This window comes from Punica granatum, chromosome 1 (assembly GCF_007655135.1).
Source record: "Punica granatum isolate Tunisia-2019 chromosome 1, ASM765513v2, whole genome shotgun sequence".
NCBI classification, from domain to species: domain Eukaryota; kingdom Viridiplantae; phylum Streptophyta; class Magnoliopsida; order Myrtales; family Lythraceae; genus Punica; species Punica granatum.
In genome coordinates, this window is record NC_045127.1 from 11,198,374 (window position 1) to 11,221,522 (window position 23,149).

Genomic DNA, 23,149 nt, shown 5'->3' on the forward strand with positions numbered 1-23,149 from the left:
GGGGAGCTTCGACTGAAGCCCCTTGCTGCTCCCATATGAAGAGCAGAGGCTTGGATCCGAGCTCCTTCCCTTTGATTTGAAGCCTCTCTCTTAGCTAGCAAAAAGATAGATAAATAAATAAAATAGAGTGGTGGTTGGGTTTTTCGACTAAGCATGGAGAATAAGAATAGTATAACGGTGATGGGTCAGTGCTCGGTGGAGGTGGGAGAAGAAGGAAGAGGCGAGTTAATTATCAATTTTGTGCCTGACATGGACGAATTACATCACTTGGATCCCTCAGACGAAAATGACATCACATTAATCCCTTGTAACATCAATTAGGTCCCTTGTAATATCAAATGAGTCATCTATCACATCATTTCGGTCCATTCCTCCCTATCGTCATAACACCGTTGCGGATCCCGATGAGCTGAATATCAAAAAGGTCCCTGAATTTTTTTTTAAAATTTTTGTCTCTTTTTCGGTGTCTCTCAAAGTCAAGATTATTTCTTGACTTCAATGAAGTCCTTATAGCCCAAGATTTGTCCGTTGGGCATTGAAATGCATTTACCCGCCCTAAACCCCAAAGATCACAACCCCCAACTCCCTCTCATCTCCTCTGCTCTTCTTCTTCACTGACTGGTACCAAATCAAAGATCGAAGCTCTCCATCCCCTCCTTCTTCCTTCTATTTTGGTAATCGACAAGCATGAAGGTGCAATATGCTCTGGGAGATCGTTTGAAGAGGAGGTTCAATGTGGAAGACAGTCACAACAGCTGCGTATCTGTGGAAGATCGGGCAAATCATTCACAGTGGTTTTGTGGATGCCTTCATCATCTGAGTCCTCATCTTTGATTGACTTCAACTCCTATGTTTCACAGCCCTCTTCAAACTCTTCAAAGGCTTCTTGGGATGCATTTCCCGTAACAGGATCTGTGGAAGGTCCTGCTTCACTTCCTGCAGCAGGAGAAGCAGCAGCTCTGGCAAGACCAGCTGCACTCCCTTCTTACCAGTCTGTGTGGCTGCTTGTGCTCCTTCACCTGCTTGTTCTCCTTCATTTCCTTCTCCTTCTTCACCTCCTTCACCCTCATGAAACTCCTCATGAGCTTGATCATCAAACTGCTCTAGACCGGGGTCAATGGATGCTAAGAACTCCATATAATCATCCTCTACATCCCACGCCCTTGCATCGGGACCCAACTTGTATGTGTTGTCCTCTGCACTGTCATCCTTTGAAGTGCTTGTGCTTCTCCTACTGTCATTTACCCCCACTGCTTCTTCCTGTTCCATAGCAGCATGCTCTTCATGAGTTGCTTCCTCTTGCATCCTCATAAGTTGTCTAACCTTCTCTGCATTAGCTTCATCCGGCCTATCTACTTGCAGATATTCAAAGTACAAATGCACCTCTCTCATAGGCTCATTCACTCCGCTCAGTATATTCAATAACATTCTTGCGTCATCATCTTTATAAGGTTCTAGGACAGCCTCAAAATCAGCAAAAATGGGATTTTTAAAGAACACCCCAGTAGGTGTGCTGTGATATTTTACCAGCTAACTCCTCAATCCCTGCTGCAGTGATCTTGTCATTGTCCATGTCCTTTTTCAGATCTACAAAACCACCCTCATACCTCATCTCAGGGTCCCTTACAAACCTCCCACCATGATGGATAACCAAATCCACTGTCCTAAACTCATCCATTCTGCCAAATTCAACACACAAAACTAAATGTCAGCAAAACCATAAACTCTAGTCACAGAGTCATCTCCAAGCACAAAAACAGATGGATGCTCATACAAAGTTCATGTGGGAAACGCACATTGTCAATTTTGTCCTAGAAACCTCATCTTTCTAATTGTAAAAACACTTGCTTGTTAGAGAGAGAGAGAGAGAGAGAGAGAGAGAGAGAGAGAGAGAGACCTCGGCTCGCAGGACACTTTGCGACCCGATGCCATGATCACAAAGACTCTGCTCCTCTATGGGGTTCGATGCTGGAAGAGATCCCGGAGCAAGCTTCAATCGTTCTCATATGCTTTTCCCGCCTCAGGTAGTGAAGATGAACAGTTTGACGGGATAGTTTGGAGAGAGTTAAGGGAGAGAAAGGGAGTTACGAGCGAGAGAAAACTGACAGAAAGATATATAATTGGATAGAAAATAAAAAAAAAATTATATGATTTAATTTTAAAAATGAAAATAATAATTAATATAATGTAGGTTAAAATTAGACCAAAAGGACTAAATTGATGCAAACAAGCTTTTTCTAAACTGATTGTTAATCTAATTGAGGGGCTGAAATGATGTGACATATGACTCATGTGATATTACAAAAGATTCAATTGATGTTACAATGGATCTACCCGATGTTACAAGAAACTAATGTGATATCATTTTTGTCTTGGGGACCCAAGTAATATAATCCTTCCATCTTAGGGATGAAATTGATAATTAACTCGGGGACAATGCAAAGAACAGTGGTGGAAGTGGTGAAGAAGGAAGGGTTAACCTAGTAAAAAGATGGAGATTTGCTATCGAGGAGGTAATCCACATAGGTTCTCCCATCAAAGTGGGTATTGTGCACGATCACTTTGTTCGCAATATAGGGTAATCAAATACAATAATCTTTTGAACACGGATAATTTAAACTATCATTACTGATAATCTATTTAGGTCATCCCATACCAAACGCAATATTTTTCGAAATACGGCTCTACGTGACTACATAAAAGGCATATCAGACGATTCGCTTATTACTATGAAATGGCGATAAACCAACTCAATTTCTCATTTGGTAGATTCATGTATCTATTGTTCAACTCTTGGATTATCAAATTTATAGCGAGCCAATATATAGTTCTCCAAAAAAGTTTTGCTACCAATTTAGTATTTGAATTTTTAAAAATTATAATAGAAAAGACATTTCGGGAATCTAAATGATGATAAAAAAAGACCTATAAAAGGGAATTTTTGTTAGAATTTTTGAAAATTCAGAGACTAAATTGGCGATAAAATCTTTTAGGGGACCTACGAGTTGCCTGACTATAAATATGAGGATCGAAGTGTTAGCGGACTCGATCTTAGATCATAAAACCGTATTCCTACTTGAGTTTATTGAATCTATATTTTTATGTGGAAGGGGTAAAATAGTAATCGTAAATTAAGTTTATCGTCGTCAATTTTTATTTATTTATTTTTATTTTTTGCGGGAGACAATTTCGTCAATCTATGTAAATTAAAAGTACAGTGACCATGGAAACTGAAAATGCTTGAGCTCTAACGTTTTCCCTCCTCTTCTTTCACAGGTCGCTGCCGGTGCCGGTGCCGGTGCCGCATGTGACTGATGAGAGCGATGTTTGGTGCTTCACTGCGAAGAGGCTTCTTGCTCTGCCTGAGCTCTAATTCAACCATTCCTAACCCCTCTCCCTTCCCCAATCCGCCATTGCTGCTGCCATTAACTTCCCTCCGGTTCCTGTCTGCCCGATCCAGTGAAGAAGAAGGTTCCCCTACGGTGGTCTCGCTCCTCGTCGACTCTCTCGGGTTCTCGCCGGAAACCGCCCTATCAGTTTTCATGAAGCTCCAGAACAAGAACCCTAGGAACGCAGATTCCGTCATTAGGTTCCTCAAGAGCCGCGATTTCTCTGCTGGTCAAATCTCCGAGATGGTGCAGAGATTCCCTGGAATCCTGGGGCTAAATGCGAATCGCACGCTTCTGCCTAAGCTCGAGTTCTTCCAGTCCAAAGGTTTATCGCAGTCCGACCTTGCGAAGTCCTTATCCCACCCGCATATCTTATGTAGGAGCTTAGAGAGGTCCATAATTCCTAATTTTAATTTCTTTAGGAACCTGCTTAAGTCTGATAGGAAGGCTCTGCAATCGATTATTCGTGCATCCCGTCCCGGAGATCACAAGATTACTGTCGTACCTAATCTGAAGTATCTTCTAGACAATGGCGTGTCCGAATCCAATGTCGCTTTCATATTGCAGTATCGCCCCGGCATGCTCTATGCTAGTCTTGCTAGGTTGAGCGAGGCAATGTCGGTTTTGAAGGGACTGGGAGTCGATCCACAAAAAACTGCTTTTCTACATGCTTTATCAGCAGTGCTCGGGATGTCTAAATCCAGTTGGGAGAGCAAGGTGAGAGTTTATCGGAATTGGGGTTGGAGCGAGGAGGAGTGTCTTTCTGCTTTTAGGAAATTCCCGCAGTGTATGATTGCATCTGAGGATAAAATCAACTGGGTCATGAGTTTCTTTGTGGACAGAATGGGATGGAAGCCTTCCCTGATTGCTGAGCGGCCTGTCCTTCTGGCACATAGCTTTGAGAAGAGAATCATCCCGAGGGCTGCGGTTTTGCAGTTCCTGCTATCTACAGGTCTAATCGGCAAACGTTATAGCTTGGTCCCATTTTTAACGATGTCTGAGGAGGTCTTCATGAAGAGGATTGCTAAGTACCCAGAGGTAGCCCCTCGTATCATGGCAATCTATAATGAGGAGCTGAGCAAACCAAGATGAGAAGGGTGTGGCTGCATAAATAAAAAATAAAATAAAATACTATAGTAGCTTGTTCAGTTTTGCGACGGGACTTGTTGCTATGCTACAGCGGAGTCGTTGCGCAAAGAAGAATATAGGATGCCATCATATCTCCGGCTTGCATTGAGGAAGATTCCGATGCATTTATGTCTTGGTGCTCGGTATATGTCGTCAGCTGCACCTCTGAAACTAACAATATAGAAGTGAAGAAAATCTCATGCCATTTAAGGAGGTTACAGAGGAATTCGTTTATCTTTTTACATTGACTTGGTGATGCCCTATGGAGGAACCTTGAATAGCACGGTTTAGCTGCACATATGTTCTCGAAGAGAACTCGGGGTAATCGTAATTGTAAACTGTCAAGAGCAAAAGCTATTTCTTACCGAGAGATATCGGATCGATTACGATCTTGCTGTAAAGGTTCATTTTGAAGTTTAAGAGAAGATAATGCAGATCGGATTTTTAAATTTTAAGGAGAGATTTCGTTATTTAATTTACATATTGTATAGACTATTTTTCTGCATCAGATTGCTCCGGCAACATACTGGAAGATACTCGGTGAAGATTTCAAGATGGTTGGGATATTTCGTACCCTGAAGTTCATACCACGTTGGTGATATGGCCCTTGTAGTTTCAATTTTCATTTCACTTGCACCCAAGTCCCATTCCCTTTGCAACCTGGGTGTCTAATTTAACCGGTATGGTTACGTTCCCATTTGTTGTTTGTCAACAGGATACCGGATAACTTGTGCTTGCAGAATCTTTGTTTTTGGTCGATGGTTGCTGTCAACAGCTATGTTTCTCTTTCTTCATTTGTTGCCTTGCTAATAGGATGTTGTGGAAGTTGTGTGGAAACTGTGGAAGCGGATCTCGACGAGTACTGCGTCGTCGAGTGACCTCTGGCTACAAGTGAGTTTGAATACATAATGTGGAGCCATACTTCTGATGGTCTTGTCCCGGATAATTGCAAGATGCCCACTATGTTCTGCTGGGCTTATGGAAGTCGAAAGGAGGACAATCCCTTATGCAATGTGCCTGGATTTGAAAACTGTCGTTTGAAGCTTCAGACGCACGTTTCCTTTATAGATAACAAGAGAGTTTGTATTTATAGATTTGTATTCCTTTTTCGCCAGAGATTTTAATACAATAATGATTTTATTGTATTAAAATTATTTCCACGGTTTCAATAATTGCAACTATTTTATGGAAAAAAAAAGATATTATAGACCTTGAGGGCTTTTTATTACACCAGATGACTAAATTGGTTTTACCTTAATTTGAAGCCACATGCAAATTAGAAAATGGACTAAAGACATAAAAGGAAACCAAATTTAGACGACCAAATGTATAATTTTTTCAATATAAAAATGCAATTTATCTTTGAGTAGAATGTGAAGTTTATTGATAGACTCTTGCTAAAACTATATATAACAAGTTGATAATAATTCGATAAGAACAAACGCCTATGAGACTAATTTATATAAAACTAGTCTTGAAGCCTGTATATTGTACGAGATAAAAAGTGTTTTTTTTTTCTTTTTGCAAAGTTGAATTATATATCGAATATACGCTTATTTCAAACAATAAAGTAAATAAAAAAAAATTATATATTATAGCCATGCAGAGCTCACCTTCTTCCTCCTTCCGTTTCCCTCCTGCTGTCACTTCGCTTCTGGTGCTTCGTGTGACAGAGCCAATGTTCGTCGCTTCTCGGCGAAGAGGATTGCTCTGCCTGAGCAGCTCTAATTCGACGATCCCTAACCCCTCTCCCTTCCCGAATCCGCCATTGCTGCAATTTATTGCCCTCCGTTTCCTGTCGGCCCAAGCAAGTGAACAAGAAGACTCCCCTACAGTCTCGGTCCTCGTCGATTCTCTCGGGTTCCCACCAGAAACCGCCCTATCAGTTCTCAGGAAGCTCCAGAACAAGGACCCCAGGAATGCTGGCTCCGTGATTAGCTTCCTCGAGAGCCGCGATTTCTCCGCTGCTCAAATCTCCGGGATGGTCCGGAGGTGGCCTCGACTCCTTCGGCTGAAGCCCAAGCGAACGCTTTTGCCGAAGCTCGAGTTCTTTCAGTCGAAAGGGCTATCGAGACCCGACCTCGCGGAGTTGTTGTCTCAAAACCCTTTGGTCTTGTCGAGGAGCTTGGAGAGGACCCTAATCCTAATTTTAATTTCTTTAGAGGCGTGCTTAAGTCCGACGTGAAGGCTCTGCAAGTTATTATTTGCGGGCATAGGGGTCAGGGTGGAGCTCATGAGATCACTGCATTACCTAATCTGAAGTATCTTGTAGATAATGGGGTGTCCGAATCCAATGTCGCTTGCATACTACGGTATCAGCCTCAAAAGCTCTATACAAGTTGCGCTAGGTTGAGCGAGGCAATGTTGGTTTTGAAGGGAATGGGACTCGATCCCCAAAAAACCGCTTTTGTTCATGCTTTATCAGCGGTGCTCGGGTTGTCTAAACCCAGTTGGGAGAGCAAGTTGAGAGTTTACCGGAATTGGGGTTGGAGCGAAGAAGAGTTTATTTCCGCTTTTAGGAAATGCCCGCACTGTATGACGGCATCTGAGGATAAGATCAACCGGGTTATGAACTTCTTTGTGGACAGATTGGGATGGAAGCCTTCCCTGATTGCTGAGCATTCTACCGTTTTGGGGTATAGCTTTGAGAAGAGAATCATCCTGAGGGCTGCGGTTTTGCAGTTCCTGCTCTCTAAAGGTCTGATCGACAGACGTTATAGCTTGGTTCAAATTTTGACGATGAATGAGAAGCTCTTCATGAAGAGGATTGCTAAGTACCCAGAGGTTGCCCCGCATATCTTGGCAATCTATAACGAAGAGCTGAGCAAACCAAGATGAGAAGGGTGTGGCTGCATAAATAAAATACCGCGGTAGCTTGTTCAGTTTTGCTACAGGACTTGTTGCTATGCTACATCAGAGTCGTTGAGCGAAGAGGATTGCAGAGATTGTTGGATACCGATGCGTTTATGCCTTGGTGCACCTCTGAAACTAACAATATAGAGGTGAAAAAAATCTTATTCTATTTAAGGAGGTTGCAGAGGAATTCGTTTTTCTTTTTAACATTGACTTGGTGATGCGTTATGGAGGAACCTTGAATAGCACGGTTGAGCTGCAGATATGTTCTCGAAGTGAACTTGGGGGTAATTGTAGACTGTCGAGAATGAAAGCTGTTTCTTCACCGAGGGATATTGTGTTGATTACGATCCTTCTGTAAAGGTTCATTTTGATGTTTAAGAGAAGATAATGTAGATCAATTTTTTAAAATTTTAAGGAGATATTTCGTTACTTAATTTACATATCATAGATACTATTTTTCTTCATCAGATTGCTCCGGTAACGTTCTGGAATGCAACAAACCAAAGTTAGTGATGAAGTTACTGGGCGAAGATTTCCATTCCCTCTGCAGCCAGTGTGTCTAATCTAATCGATATAGTTATGTTCCCATTTGTTGTTTGTCAATGGGATAACAAATAACTAGTGTTTACGTAATCTTTGTTTTTGGTCAATGGTCGCTGTCGAAGGCTATGTTGCTCTTTCTTCATTTCTTGCCATGCTCATGGGATCTTGTGGAAGTTGTGTGGAAACTCTAGAAGTGGATCTTGACTTATAGTGAAGTATTATATAGATGTCATATTGTTGATGAGTGACTTGTTCCGGCTACAAGTAAGTTTGAATTCATAATGTGGAATCATGTTTCCGATGGACTTGTTCCGGCTAATTCCTATCCCAGAGCAGAACTTTGTGTCACCACCAAATATGATTGTGATATGATTGTGATCCGATCTTTTGACGTGAACAAGCCAGGATTTTAGGTTGATGAGATAAGAGGTGGTGTTGCTGGTGGGAGTATTCTAAGGGTATGTTGGTGAAAAGTTTTATTTTAATTTCCATAGTTTGCCTATTGTTTTGTTCTGTTTGCTGTCATTTGACCACATTGCTCTCTTTTTGTGATATATATAGTACAGGGTGTTTTTGAAGGTGAATCAAATGATTGATGCTCGCCCTGGAATAGCTGTAAAGACGAGAACAGGAATATCAAATGTACACACATATATTCAAGGGTCGTCTCATTATGTGCTGAGCAAAATGAACTTCAATTTGCAGTGTCTGGAGGGCTCACTGGGGTTGGCACTACTACGGACCCACGTTGATTCGTGCTGATAGGTTAGTTGGTCAGGTTCTGGGAGAGGTGGTTCCTCTACTGGAAATTTTCTTTGAGCTTGAGTAAGTGGTATTGAATTTCCATGGCTGTGCAACTATAAAAGGATGTTACCTGGAGTATGGAGTCCCCTCATCCAACAACAGATATTCCTACCGAGGAATTGCCAATCTTGTAAACCTTCGAGAAGTTTAGTGAGCAAAATGATAAAAATAAAAGTACAGGGACCTAAGTGAGACAAACAATATATTTGAGCAGTCATGTCATCGTCCTCCCTCCTCCTTCCTCGTTCTTCGGCTTGTGCTCTCGTCTCTGTCTCGTCTCGTGTCGTCTCGTCTCGCTGCTGCTGAGAGATACTCTGCCCTAAACGCGCCATGTTCGTCGGTTCACTGCGACGAAGAAGCTTGCTTTGTCTGAGGTCCAATTCAACGATCCCCAACCTCTCTCCCCTCCCAACTCCGCCATTGCTGCCATTCAGATTCCTGTCGGTTACTCCAACCGGAGACTCCCCCACAGTCACGCTCCTCATCGATTCCCTCGGGTTCTCGCCGGAAACCGCCCTATCAGTGTTCAGGAAGCTCCAGAACAAGGACACTAGGAATGCAGACTCCGTCATTAGCTTCCTCAAGAGCCGCGATTTCTCTGCTGCTCAAATCTCCGAGATGGTCCGGAGGTACCCTGGACTCCTTCGGCTGAAGCCCGAGCGCACACTTCTGCCTAAGCTCGAGTTCTTCCAGTACAAGGGGTTGTCGAGGCCCGAACTCTCGGAGTTGTTATCATCACACCCGCGTGTCCTGTGCAGAAGCTTAGAGAGGTCCGTAATCCCTAATTTTAACTTCTTTAGGAGCTGGCTCAAGTCCGATTTGAAGGCACTGCAATTAGTTATTAGGCACTTGTATCGGTCTGGAGCTCAGGAGATGATGGCTGCTAATCTGAAGCATCTTCTAGATAATGGGGTTTCCGAATGGAATGCTGCTTCCATATTACAGCATCAAACCGACAAGCTCTATTCTAAACGTGCTAGGTTGAGTGAGGCAGTGCGTGTTTTGAAGGAAATGGGGCTCGATCCCGAAAAAGCTACCTTTGGACATGCTTTATCGGTTGTGCTCGGGATGTCTAAATCCAGTTGGGAGAGTAAAGCGAGAGTTTATCGGAAGTGGGGTTGGAGCGACAAAGAGTTTCTTTCCGCTTTCAGGAAATTCCCCCTCTGTATGGCGGCATCTGAGGTTAAAATCAACCAACGTCCACAGGTTGGGATGGAAGCCTTCCCTGATTGCTGAGAATCCTGTCCTCCTCACGAGTAGCTTTCAGAAGAGGATCGTCCCGAGGGCTTCGGTTTTGCAATTCCTGCTATCTGAAGGTTTGATGGGGGACAAATGTTATAGCTTGGTCCAATTTTTCACAATGACTGAGAAGTGCTTCATGAAGAGGGTTGCTAGGTTCCCAGAGGTAGCTCCTCGTATCTTGGCCATCTACGAAGAGGAACTAAGCAAACCGAGATGAGAATGGTATATGACTGGCTTGATGAAGATATTACAGTAGCTTATTCAGTTTTGCGACAGGACTTGGTTTTTGCTATGCTTAGATCAGAGTTATTGCCAAAGAAGATTGGAGGATTCCCTCGTATACCCTGACTTGCTATGAGGAAGATTTTGATGCGTCTACTATGTGTTGGTGCTTGGGATAAGTCTTTAGTCGCACCTTTGAAACTAACAGTACATGATGTGGAAATTCTCGATATCACAAACCCGCGAGTATAAGGATTGTATCAAGCACTATAGATGTCAGTAAAGTATTGTTCCCATGGAGAATTGATCCAAAATTATTGTTAAGCACTAAAATTAATACGCTCAATAGAAGTCGAGCAAGTCTGTAATAATGAGAGACGTAACTAAAGAAAGTAATACTAACTAGCAACATCACCAAAGAGTTACGTGAAAAATGTATGTTTAGATGTCCTAGGATCTCAATTCCCTTGATGTTTGTTAAATTACTTTTTATGCTCTCTCCTTCTCTTTTCTTTAAACGAGTCGAGGATATTACTCCGAGATTCAACGTTCTTCCCTAAGTATCTCTCGATTTGCCTAGGCAAGATATCTCCTTAAACTAGATTTGCCTAGGCAAGATATCTCCTTAAACCAACTTCCTATATCCCCATGATATTGCCATTTATGGAGAGTCATTAAGCAACAATCTCGACTTAGGGTACCTAAGGCGTACGAGTATATTTCTATCTATACACACAAAACAACCCGACTTATTTGAGTGTCGAGGTCGAACAAAGGCTATTCCTTTCCTTGTCCAAATTTCTACTTACTCCATCGAGTTCGTATATAGATTACAACATCTATGTAGTTGGTGATCAAGCAACTACAAGCATTAAGCATGAAATAAATACATTGATTCAGAAAGATCAAGAGAGTATCCAGGATTAACTACACATTAAGTTCCTCAAAACCTCAGAAACAAGTTTAGTTCATAGCCAAAATATACATCATCTCATAAATATTCATTATGTTCAACAAGAGGCAAAGAAAGTAGAGAAGTTAAGAAAAGAGCCCCGATTGTTATCGATTCCTCGACTTGTTGCTTGATTCCTCTTTCTTCTCCACGGTGCGCTGCTGCCCCTTTTCCCCAGTTCAGCTCTGTTTTTCCAGTCCTCATCCTCTTCTTTGCTTCTCATGAACAAGAAGAGAAAAAAAGAAAGATGTGGAATGATAAGAGTGATGGATAATATCCCTTGATCTTTTCTCTAAGCCTTCTTTATATAGGCCACCACACTTTGATCACCTTGTCTTCATCCTCATTAATAAGGGCTTATTAAGTGTGCAAGTTGTCCAATTGATCTCCAAAAAGGCTTACAATTGTTAGACTTCCCAAAAAGTAAGTCGATTCTTGAGGGCAAAAAGGGCGGACATCCAGTGTTGCAACTCCGGAAATGAGCGTTGCGACATTGAGCCTACTGACTTCTTCTTCATCTCTAGCGTTGCAACCTCTGAAAGTGGGTGCTGCAACATTGAGCAATCTGTCCATTTCTCCTCTCCGCAGCTACCACTACTAAAATGAGACGAAATGAGAGCTAAAATTACCAAAAACACTAACAAAAGATTTATACACCATACTACATCATTCACGGCATAAAAACTATCAAAAACACGAAATTGGTCGAAGAACTAGCCACAATTCATGCACAATGAGGAATAACAGTACATAGGCGAAAAAAAAAAACTCATGTCACTAAGGAGGTTGCAGAGGAATTCGTATTCTTTTTTACATTGACTACATGATGCAGTATGAACTATAGAGGAACCTTGAATAGCACGGTTGAGCTGCACTGCAGATAGGTTCCTTGGGGTTAACTGTCAAGAGTGGGAGCTGATTTTTTGCCGAGAGATATCATATCGGTTACGATCCTTCTATAAAGTTTCATTATGATCTGTAAGAGAAGGTAATGCAGATCAGATTTTTAAATTGTGAGGAGACATGTTATCATTTATATTTTCATATTGTAATCCAATCCAACAAGCCAAGGTCTTGAGAGGAAGTTACTGATCGGAGTTTCTTGATGGATAATATTGTTGTCAACAGCTATGTTGCTCTGATCTCTTCATTCATTGTGCCTGCTAATAGGTAGGTGCGAAAATTGTGCGTTAAACCTAAGAAGCAATCCTCGTCGGGTAGTGAAGTTACGTTTTTGGATGAAGTTCTTTTTACATAATGCATCGCATTCACTGTTCTGCTGCAAAAGGATACATTTTCCTTCATGAATGGTCGATAAGGGATATAATCGGGATTGAACCTGGGACTGTCAAGTGTCAAGAGCTTATGAGACTAAGCTGACCCATACCCTCCATAAAACGCACATTAATTTGCTTCTTGTTCAGTCACAAGGTTAGTTCGTTAATGCATTATAGTTGATTAAAGCGAAGCATTTCTGCATAGCTGTGAAACATGGAATTCTTGAGGCGATTATATTTTCTGCACTGTGAAGTGATCCTAAATTTGTTCTTTCCAGCAGTTCGACACTTTGATAGCATATAGTTAGCTGTCCTTTGATGGGAACAGGGTCGATGTGTCTCTCTGAAGCTTACACTTCTTGAAGCATCATTGATCAGAAACTGAAGGAGCATAAGCGGAGATGTGAGATTTGGTCGATAAACTATGTAGAGCTCGGTGGAATTGAAGCTGAGGTTCTCCATGGGAATCGTTACAAGAGAAGCTGTTCAGCTCTTGAAGCTTTTGTCGGGAGATATCAGGTCGTTGGTGAGAAGTCCATACTACATGTCTTTGCTGCCATGGCGCTTTCGAAAACTGTGAATGTCTAAATATGAAAATACTTCCAAATTGCATTTTCCATATCTAAAGCCAACTTGACGAAGCCCTTTGCCCGGGTGTTTTCGGTGGTCAACCTTCATCGAGTCCATGTTATAGCTCATGAGGACTGAGTCAGCTTCAGAGCTTAATTTGAGCTTCATCTCTATCTCACAATTAGGACGAGTGCACGAGCATTGGCATGCAATGGTCCCGAAAAGGAATGTTACCTCCGAGAAGTTCAGTGCGTCAACTGGTGAAAATCAAAGTACATGGACCTAATTGAAAAAGTTCAGAGCTCATGTCTTCTCGTCCAAATATCCTGCGAGCAGCTTGGAGAGGTGCATGATCCCTAATTTTAACTTCTTCAGGAGCATACTTATGTCCGATGAGAATGCGTCTTAGGCTTGTTTGGTTTGTGAAACAAATTTTAACTATAATTTTAACTCTATTCCACTTATCTTCAATTCAACAACACTATCATTACTTTCTCTCAACTAATCATTACTTTCTCTTAACTATTAATTACTTTTTTTAAAATTTAACAACCCAATCATTACTTTTTCCTAACTATTCATTACTTTTTCACACATTTTCTTATAATTCAACAACACAATCATTACAAACTAATTAAAATCAAAATTCAATTCCAAAACCAAACACTGCCCTCTTGCCGAATCTAAAGTATCTTCTGGAAAATGGGGTGCCCGAATCGAATGCTGCTTCCATGGTGCAGCATCACCCCTCCAAGCTCCATGTTAGGCGTGCTAAGTTGAGGGAGGCAATGCAGGATTTGAAGGAAGTGGGGCTCGATCCTGGAAAAAGCTACTTTCGTACATGCTTTAGCGGCGGTTCTCGGGATGTCTAAATCCAGTTGGGAGACTAAGGCCAAAGTTTGTCTATCGGAACTGGGGTTGGAGCGAAGAGGAGTTTCTTTCCGCTTTTAGGAAGTTCGCGCTCTGTATGGCAGCATCCGAGGATAAGATCAACCGGACCATGAGGTTCTTTGTGGACGGAATGGGATGGAAGCCTTCCCCGATTGCTGAGCATCCTATCCTTCTGACAAAGAGCTTCGAGAAACGAATAGTCCCGAGGGCTTCGGTTTTGCAGTTCCTGCTATCTAAAAGGTTTGATGGATAAACGATATAGCTTGGTCTGCTTTTTCGCAATGAATGAGAAGGCCTTTATGAAAAGGATTTCTAGGTACCCAGAGGTAGCTCCTCGAGTCTTGGCAATCTATAAACAGGGAACTGAACAAAACTGAGATGATAGGGACCATTATGACTGAGCAGCTTGTTTAGTTTTGTGACAGGAGTCGTTGCATGATGAAAATTGGAGGTTTACTTCGTATGCCCCGATTTAATATAAGGAAGATTGTGGTGTGATGGTGTACGGCTTGGTGCTTGGTCTAAATCACTGGATACACCTCTGAAATTGATAACATGATGCAGTTGCTTTGTGAAATTTGAATTGTGAAAGCAAGATAAAAAATCTTCGATGATATCATTGAATGCACAGTGGCTCCATCGGAGGTGGATAGTCGAGGGGCACAGTCTCAGCCCTCAGTTTACTCTTTGCTAATAAGTAGTCGTATCTCTACTCCATCAAATGCAAATCAAGTGCTTGGTCTAAATCACCACGGACACGATTTGTTTTCTTCTTGAGGCACTTTGATGGATTGACGTCTATCAATTGCTATATAAGGATGCACATTGGATCATCTAGTAACTTTTTGCAAGTTTTAGATTATCATTGACACTCTTTTGGAGGCGAGCCGGTTGCCATCTCTATGTTCGAGTTAGCACCTTCAGTAGCCACTTATGTATTCAGAAACTGCGCCGGAATGTATCTGTATTCTGCACAATCTGAACTTGCAAATTTTCCGGCCGTCCATCACTGTCGATGGTATGCATTAGTTTCCTCCGAGTATCGACAGCTATTGCCCCCATGTCCTTGAGATTATACATCGCGAGGCATGCGAGCTGAAACTTGTTCACACTCCTGCCCTCGAAGATCTGAACAAACTGGCCCAGCCCCAGCAACACTAACCATCTGTTGCTCAACCCGCCTGCAGTACCAAGCTTCCTCTCAAGGTTTTGCACTCTGAGTCTTTGCTTTATTAGAGTGCACCCAGTGAGGAAACTACAAGGGCTACTGAATCTTCAAATATGCTCAATGCCGTTTGAAGATTTCAGTGTTTTCAGTAATTCACGGAACTTCTCAGAGCCAAGTTGGTCAGGGAAATGAGACTATGGTTCTTGAGATACAGGCAAGTCCACTAGAAACGTGACGAATCCACCCGAATGAATACCACCTTTAGGTGCCAGTGCCACTTCGTCTGGATGTCAGCATTTCTTGCCCACGATTGTCCTAAGGGAGCCCCCTCTAGTTTTGCTTTTGGACGTGGCTTCGGTGCTTAACTGTGCTCCAAAACAATAGAATAGTGACCCTCTGCTTATTAACGACGACCCATCCACTACTATCAGGCAAGCCCAACCCTGAAGTATGAGGATCAAAGCACTCGTTTTGAAGATCCAGCTCTTGTATTCTCTGCTTGCTTTGACCATTCCACACAAGTCAGGACCTGTTTAGCATATATAATATAGCCTTGAATGCCTTTATCAAGCCAGATCTTTCTAATTCTGTAAAAGGTCATAGAATAACAATATGGAAACGGCAGCACAGTCTGTACTGCGGAAACAAAATTCCCTAGAATCTGATGTTAGATTAGGATTTAAACGAAGCAATCTGCACATTATCTAAGAATTTCATTCCAAATGCAGGACAAGCTATACCTGACCTCTAGTGTAGAATATCCAGAATCAACCGGCAGATGAAGACCGACCCCTTATACAATAAGAAACCATAACTATCTGATGATCTTCACCTCAAGCATTCATTGATTCATATGCACTGCAAATAAATGTCGAGATTAGAAATTGGCCGTGGAAATTCATTCAACTGGCGTCACGAACTTTGACGTGCTCAATGAATAGCTAACATTGATCATGAACAGAAAATTTTAGAGTTCATGTCAGCATATTAAAACTGTAGAGAAGTCATCGGCTCTCTCACATGCTTGAATTCAGCAACGAATCAGATCACAAATATCAACAGTTGAATAGGCGGTTACCTTGTAAATTGTTGTTCCATAGTGCCTATATCATCAATATCATTCACAAAAGTATAGTTCTTGTTTGAAAATTCAATAGATGCACAAATTTATCAGGCACATAGACAAATGCAATTTCCTTTTTTTTCAAGCAATAAAAAAGAGAGTAAAAGAGGGCCATTTGAATGAATAATGAGACATGAAGGGGACCAATGGCTGCGGACAATTCCTCAATGGTGTTGCACAGTAAACTCAAGAGAAGAGAAATCTTTCCAGACCTAGAATCCCCAGTCAATAGCATTATCTACAAAAAAATCAAATTTTCTGTTAACCGGATAGCGGCTAATTTAGCAAGAGGCCTAAATTCATATAGAAACTTCTAACGGGAAGCTTAGCTCCGAGGTGTTAAGTATGGATCCTTATAAGAATATGGTTTTTTTCTAACTTATTTTAAGTTCAAGGGAACGTTACCATCTCGCATCCAAGCTAAGGGAAATGCTTAGAAATGGCTTGCCTAGAAGAATGGGAAGATCTTACGACTGAGAGGAGTTTCTATGTTGTTTCATATAACTTATATATTTATTTCTGAATGAGAATATATATATATATATATATATATCCATTTTTGAATGAGTGTCTTGTCTATGTAAAATGAACTGTTCTTCGATCGATATAAGATGACTAATTCGTAATTGGAATATTTGAGTGACTTTTAATTCCTAAAGAGACATATTGATTATTAAGGATTTTATACAAGTGAATTTATATCTGGTCACCTTGATCATTAGAATGTACGGTAATGCATCAGATCCAGTCTATTTTATTAGATTGGGTTCGGGCGTAACATTATACACTCGACCGAAAAATATATATGAAGGATCTTTCACAATGTCTTTCAAGAGACACAATCAACCATCAAGCATTCTGCTCCACGTCCTTCCCTAAACTTTTCTATAGATCTTATGATCAGCTTATCGCGACCTCATTGAGTAGGGCTCAACGCATTGTTCCAAAGTTGACATGATGGAAAACTAAAGGACGAGATAATGGAATAGGTAGAAAGCAACCTCCTATTGAAACTCTTGGAGTCCACACAATCAGACCACCCCATCGAATACGTGGCTAGGGTCGATATTAACACTTCAGGGGATCTCCCCATGGTTATACTCAACCTTCAAGTCACTAGAATCTAAGAAAGCACAGAGGATCGAACCTCGTTCAAAGAGAGCATCGACAAGGTCCCAGAGCTACACTCCACTGTGACTGAGGCTCTTTACTTTCAATTATTAGAAGAAGCAGTTCTATACGCAACACAACTGTTGGGTGGACACCTCAGTTTGTTCAAACGGGAACAACCGCCATCAGTAGTTTTCTTTCGAAGTCTTGAGTGGAAAAGGATATGCACAAATTTCTCCTTTGTGGGAGCTGAGGCGCCCACCAAATGCTTGGTGCTTTGGGAATTGTTTCTTGCAGTACTTGTAAGTAAAGAACCTCAGTCTTGGGGTGCTGGCTCTAGGACCTTGTGGATTCTCTTTCTGAATGAGGTTTGTTTTCCTATGCTTTCTCGGGTTCTACAGTGACCATAAGGTTGAGTATAACCACTGAGCCATCCCCCAAAGTGTTAGTATCGACTTTTTCTGAGTATACACTGGGGCGGATGACAGGAGTTTCAACAAGAGGTCACCTTTTGCCTCGTCCATCATCTCAATCTTCGATTCCATTATCTTGGCCTTCAAAGCAATCTATTTAGCCAGCTCGATGCCACTGTGATCAACTGATTATCACAAGAATTGGAAAGAAAAGTTTGGGCAAGGGCTTCGAGCAAAATCGTGATGGTTACCTTTGTTTGTTGATAAGCAGAGCAAAAGAGTCCTTTATATATTTTTGAGCCAGTGCATAATATGGTATGCATTCTTTTGTTGTTTGAGTTATATATCAAAACTAGTTTTCGATCCCGTGCGATGCACGAATTATTCTACATAAACAATCTGCATGCGTTGATACAGAGAGAAGCAAATTCTATTAGAGCCAAAAAATTTCGAACTGAAATTTCGGAAACAGTATTTGAGCAAAGAAAAAGAGAGATGCTAGGAAATGTCTGATAAAGCCACAACTATTTGCGTCTCATAGAGTCAAATTATAATGGTGCTGGTAGGTTCTATTCCGGGTGTATAAGGTTGTCCTGAAACCGGTCTGATTCAGATGCAGAATATTTGAACTTCTGCCTGCTCTCTTCAATCTGAGGAAAACGTCGAATCTGAAGATAGAATATTGACACTTGTAGTATCTACAGCATGATGTAGAAAAGGTCGATATTGACACTCCAGGGATTGTCCCTGTCCTTATACTCAACCTTCAAGTCACTATCGATGAGTGTCAACAAGGTCCCTGAGCTAGACGCCACCGGGACCAAGGGTCTTTACTCAACAGAGAGTTCTCCAAGCACAAAGCGTCATCGGGTGGGCAATTCAGCTCCCACAAACAGGAACAAGCACTTGAGAATCGTAGTCGAGGGCAATGGGCATGCTGGAGCGTTTTACTTTTTGAAGTCTTGAGTAGAAAAGGAAGTATACACTGTTTTTCTTGTAATTCCTTCATGCAGTTCGTTTTGTTGATGTAATTCCTTCTGTAATAGTTCATCTAATAAATTCGTCCAAGTTCACTAGAAAGTTCATATGGTCCCAGTCTTGTGGAATTATCTGTGGCGTTACAATAATAAGGAAACAAAATGAAATAGGTAGGAAGCGATGTACAATGGACGTCCATATATTTGATACTGAATATGTTTTATAAATCCAGCTAAAGGTATGGCAGACAATCTCAAGTCATCATGCGCTTGTTTGATCTGAAGAAAATGGAGCATCAACCGGCTTGAAGCTAATTATATATATCTTTGGCATTGAAAGAGTGGGCATATAAGGCATATTGCTCTTCTGTAACCGAGTTATTCACTGCTGGAAATGTTTTCAGACCTATGAAATTGCATGCCTTCTATGGTTTTACCACATTCGATTGGTTTAGAATCATCTGCATTTTTATTTATTTTTTCAGTGCTTCCCACAGCTAAATGATGTGTACGTCTCACAGAGAGCGATCGAGATCGAGATTGCAGTAGAAAGAGGCAGAGTAGAGAGAACCAAATTCTGTAATTGATACTGCAAGTTCGGAATAATATTTTAGATTATAGATTATTAATAAGTGTCAGTTGCCAAGAAAACTACGTTCCTGACTAATTTCTTAAAGTAAATAATTTTATGTAATAATAACATGTGACTGTTTTTGTTCTTAGATCTAGTAAATCGTCCATCGACATTAATTTTTTCATAGAGAAATTCGATGTGACACATTGATGGCTTGCAGACGTGGACATTGCGTAATGTAACGTTAATTGTGGCAATGGACCTTCTAAGCTTCCACGCTACAACTCTAGGTTCAGCAACGCGATGCTGAACCACATAAGGTCTAGAGTTTTGGTGCCCAACTTAAGAGCTGCGGCACTGGACCTTCTAAGTTGGCAAGCGAAGGTCTAGTGCTGTGATTGCCACAAGCTCAAATATCGCGGCGCCAAGCTATAGATGGCCACCCTGATCTTTTGGGCTATCAATGCCATGCCACCCAACCCTAGAGCCCCAATGTTGGATATTTTGAGTCGGTAACAGAGTGGGTAGGCCATTCATTGTGTCGCGTTGGATTTGGTTTTATTTTTTAGTTTAACATTGATGATTGGGGTGGTAAGTGCTAGATTTGTAAAGAAAAAGAAAAAAGGAAAAAAATAAACTATATCTTAGATTTGAATTAAAAAAAAAAAATGTTGCGCAGTGATGCATGCTCTCATATGATAATCAAGAGATTTCATAATCAATACTTAATGTGATTATTTGTGCTAATTTATTAGTTATTAAGATCTATATTTTATTATACTGGACTAATGAGTCTCTCATGTAACCAAAAAAAAAGGATGTACTTTTCTAGCAATGAACCTGTTGAGACTATTTTCTTTTTTGCTATTTTGATTATTTTCGTATTAGGCAATTAGGTTTTTGAGCCTCCTCTATAACAAAAAAAAAAGTGTACTATTCAGGCAATGAAGGTGTTGTGAGTATTTTCATTTTTGCTATTTTGAGTATTTCATATTAGGCGATCTCTTAATGACATAAAAACACACGACATTTGCTCAAATTTCTAATTCTAGTATGACATTTTGAAAATTACATAGAAAAACACAACCTTATGTTTTAATTGTGTTTTTAGCATGACATCAATTCTTCCTTCTATTTTAATGGTAAAGTTGACGTGGGCTAAACGGTGCCACATGTCACTACTTGATTGGATGAGTTGACTCCACAGGATTTTATTTAATAAAAATTATCTTTAAAATTAAAAAATAATAAAAGAGAAGAAGGCAATTATTCAATAGGAGGAAAAGGGGGAAGGAGCCGGCAGTGGTGGCCACGTCGGCGGCCACCACCCCCTAATCGAGGTTGTGGTGGCCACCAACATGACCACAACCGCCAAGCCCCTCACCCTTTTCCTTGGATTCAGTTGAATATTTTCTTTTTTTTAAAAAAAATTTTTAATTATTTTTTATTAAATAAATCTTGTGGAGTCCACCCATTTAATTAGATCATGCCACGTGCCCCGTTAAATTCATGTCATCCGTTTTCGTTAAAATAGACAGAAGCATTGACGTCGTGCTAAAAAAAACAACTAAAAAAAGTCAAATTTTTCTATACAATTTCCAAAAGGTCATAATAGAATTATGAATTCGAACAAAGTTCATACTTTTGGATGTCATTAACCCACTATTCAATAAATGAAAGCCCTCAATAAACTCCATCGAAAGGGAACCAAAACCTTTTAGAAAGTTTAGTGACTTAATTTAGAAGGAATGGGAGTATGGGGACCAATTAATCAGAAAATATAAGTATAGAGACCTAAGTGAGATTCAAGTAAACTCTTCGGGGTCGTCTTCTTCCTCAGCCTGCTCCATTCCACCAGGTGAACTTACATGATTTCTGCATTTGTGGCGCAAGCAGAGCAGAGCAATGTTCGTCCGTTCACTGCGGAGAGGCTTACTTTGCCTGAGCTCTCATTCAACGATCCCCAACCCCTCTCCCCTCCCAATTCCGCCATTAGTTCTTCTCCGGTTCCTGTCGGTCCGCCCAAGTGAAGACTCCCCCACGATCTCGCTCCTCATCAAGTCTCTCGGGTTCTCGCCAGAAACCGCCCTGTCAGTTTACACGAAGCTCCCAAACAAGAACCCTAGGGATGCAGACTCCGTGATTAGCTTCCTCAAGAGCCGCGATTTCTCGGCTGCTCAAATCTCCGAGATGGTCCGGCGATTCCCTTCAATCCTAGGGTTGAATCCCGAGCGCATCCTTCTGCCGAAGCTCGAGTTCTTCCTGTCCAAGGGGTTATCGGGGCCCAAACTGACGGAGTTCTTATCTCTACATCCGTACATCTTCTGGAGGAGCTTAGAGAAGTACATCATCCCTGATTTTAACTTCTTTAGGGGCGTGCTTAACTCCGATGTGAAGGCTCTGCAAGTTATTCTACGCGCGAGTCGGGCCGGAGCTCACGCGATTACGGCTGCACCAAATGTGAAGTATCTTGTAGAAAGTGGATTGCCTGGAACAAAAGTTGCTGCCCTATTGCATTACCATTCTCACGTGTTCTTTACAAGTCCTGCTAGGTTCAGGAAAGCAGTGAAGGTTGTTGAAGAAATGGGGTTCGATCCCACGAAGACTGTGTTCTTCCACGCTTTGAAAATAATGCTTACGATGAAGGAATCCAACTGGGAAAGCAAATCGACAATTTTCCGGGATTGGGGTTGGAGCGAAAAAGAGCTGGTCTCCGCCTTCAAAAAATATCCGCTCTGTATGGCAAATTCTGAGGATAAAATCAATCGGGCGATGAGCTTCTATGTGAACAGTTTGGGATGCAAGCCTTCCCTGATTGCCAAGTATCCTGCCCTTCTGTCGCATAGCTTAGAGAAGAGAATCATCCCGAGGGCCGCGGTGTTGGACTTCCTTCTCTCGAAAGGTTTGGTTGGGAAGCATCTTAAATTGGCCGTGTTTATTGTGATGTCCGAGAAGGAGTTCATGAAGAAGATTTTAAGATACCAAGGGGAAGTTCCTCACATCTTGGCACTCTACCAGCAGGAACTGAACCGGCTGAGATAAATGAGAGGACTCTGCCTGCAGAATATGGGAATATATTGCGGCAGCTCGTTCATTTATCTTATGGGAGTTCTTGCTCAGTCAGAATTTCAAAACATTTCAGTGTGTATCTTCTGACTTGCTATCAGGAAAATTATGTTTCGGTGGTTGATTCGTTTGCTAGTTGTGGTTCGCTCAGTTAACAGACCGGCCAGGTTATTGTTTCATGATCAGACAAGCTGGCCCATCCGGAGTATAAGAGCCATGTGCTCGGGTTGGCATGATGCAGTTGCACCGTAAATTTGAATTGTGAAAAGCTAAATAAGAAATCTTTGGAGATATTACTGAATGTCCAGTGCTCCACCAGAGGTGAAGAATCGAGGGGCACACTCTCGTCCCTCCATCTTCTCTTCGGTAACAAGTCATTACTCTACTCTGTCTAAGCGGGTTGATGCATAATGAACACCGATAATGTGTTTTTCTTCTTGAGGCACTTTGATGGTTAGACATCTATCAACTGCTATACAAGGATGCATGCTGAATGTTGTTCGAGGAAAGTTTGCGAGTATTATGAGATTCTTTTGACTGCAAGTATTAGATTAACAATGAGATTGTTTTGGATGCAAGCTGGGGCTTCATTGAAAGTGATGGGCTGCCATGTTTGTGTTGGAGTTGGCATCTTCCGAAGCCATCTATGTATTGCGAAGCTGAGTTCGTAATTAGTCTAGAATGTGTACGAATCTGAACTTGCAATTCCCAGCTGTTCTTTATGGACAATCTTTATTTATCGCTCTTGAAAGCTAATTTCTTTACAATTCTACTCTTGGTAATGCTCCGTACCGAACCAGTCTCTCGCGCCAACGAAAGAGATTTCCTTCATGTCACTGCGCTG

General features: G+C 41.4%; 5 protein-coding genes across 6 annotated transcripts; 4 read left to right on the forward strand and 1 right to left on the reverse strand.

Annotated features, from left to right (window-relative positions):
- Window positions 1-209: 209 nt before the first annotated feature.
- On the reverse strand, window positions 210-2,064 carry LOC116192549. The gene is made up of 2 exons (XM_031521121.1): window positions 1,898-2,064; window positions 210-1,679 (listed from the first exon to the last, which is right to left on the reverse strand). The coding sequence occupies exon 2, from the start codon at window positions 1,426-1,428 to the stop codon at window positions 841-843; it is 588 nt and encodes a 195-aa protein (XP_031376981.1). The 5' UTR covers window positions 1,429-1,679; window positions 1,898-2,064; the 3' UTR covers window positions 210-840.
- Window positions 2,065-3,323: 1,259 nt separating this feature from the next.
- LOC116203209 lies at window positions 3,324-5,395 on the forward strand. Its single transcript, XM_031534880.1, has 3 exons — window positions 3,324-4,427; window positions 5,027-5,112; window positions 5,233-5,395. The coding sequence occupies exons 1-3, from the start codon at window positions 3,324-3,326 to the stop codon at window positions 5,393-5,395; spliced, it is 1,353 nt and encodes a 450-aa protein (XP_031390740.1).
- Window positions 5,396-6,117: 722 nt separating this feature from the next.
- On the forward strand, window positions 6,118-7,355 carry LOC116203218. The gene is made up of 2 exons (XM_031534891.1): window positions 6,118-6,563; window positions 6,680-7,355. The coding sequence occupies exons 1-2, from the start codon at window positions 6,118-6,120 to the stop codon at window positions 7,353-7,355; spliced, it is 1,122 nt and encodes a 373-aa protein (XP_031390751.1).
- Window positions 7,356-7,358: 3 nt separating this feature from the next.
- Window positions 7,359-10,618, forward strand: LOC116210586. 2 transcript variants are annotated; one of them, XM_031544507.1, is made up of 2 exons: window positions 7,359-8,374; window positions 8,478-10,618. In XM_031544507.1, the coding sequence occupies exon 2, from the start codon at window positions 9,051-9,053 to the stop codon at window positions 9,954-9,956; it is 906 nt and encodes a 301-aa protein (XP_031400367.1). In that variant the 5' UTR covers window positions 7,359-8,374; window positions 8,478-9,050; the 3' UTR covers window positions 9,957-10,618. The 2 variants fall into 2 exon arrangements, with proteins under 2 accessions (XP_031400367.1, XP_031400357.1); XM_031544497.1 differs by having other exon boundaries at window positions 8,483-10,618.
- Window positions 10,619-21,068: 10,450 nt separating this feature from the next.
- LOC116192497 lies at window positions 21,069-23,061 on the forward strand. Its single transcript, XM_031521053.1, has one exon. It carries the CDS (start codon window positions 21,145-21,147, stop codon window positions 22,279-22,281), a length of 1,137 nt encoding a protein of 378 aa, XP_031376913.1. The 5' UTR covers window positions 21,069-21,144; the 3' UTR covers window positions 22,282-23,061.
- The last annotated feature ends 88 nt before the right edge of the window (window positions 23,062-23,149 follow it).

Bases quoted from the DNA above. Each gene is read 5' to 3' on its own strand.
- LOC116192549 (XM_031521121.1), bottom strand. From the start codon at position 1,428: ATGTTATTGAATATACTGAGCGGAGTGAATGAGCCTATGAGAGAGGTG.
- LOC116203209 (XM_031534880.1), top strand. From the start codon at position 3,324: ATGTTTGGTGCTTCACTGCGAAGAGGCTTCTTGCTCTGCCTGAGCTCT. The intron at 4,428-5,026 runs GTAGCCCCTCGT...TTTCTGCATCAG, and splicing joins GGATTGCTAAGTACCCAGAG to ATTGCTCCGGCAACATACTG. The intron at 5,113-5,232 runs GTGATATGGCCC...GTTTGTCAACAG, and splicing joins CTGAAGTTCATACCACGTTG to GATACCGGATAACTTGTGCT.
- LOC116203218 (XM_031534891.1), top strand. From the start codon at position 6,118: ATGCAGAGCTCACCTTCTTCCTCCTTCCGTTTCCCTCCTGCTGTCACT. The intron at 6,564-6,679 runs GTTCTTTCAGTC...TAATTTCTTTAG, and splicing joins ACGCTTTTGCCGAAGCTCGA to AGGCGTGCTTAAGTCCGACG.
- LOC116210586 (XM_031544507.1), top strand. From the start codon at position 9,051: ATGTTCGTCGGTTCACTGCGACGAAGAAGCTTGCTTTGTCTGAGGTCC.
- LOC116192497 (XM_031521053.1), top strand. From the start codon at position 21,145: ATGTTCGTCCGTTCACTGCGGAGAGGCTTACTTTGCCTGAGCTCTCAT.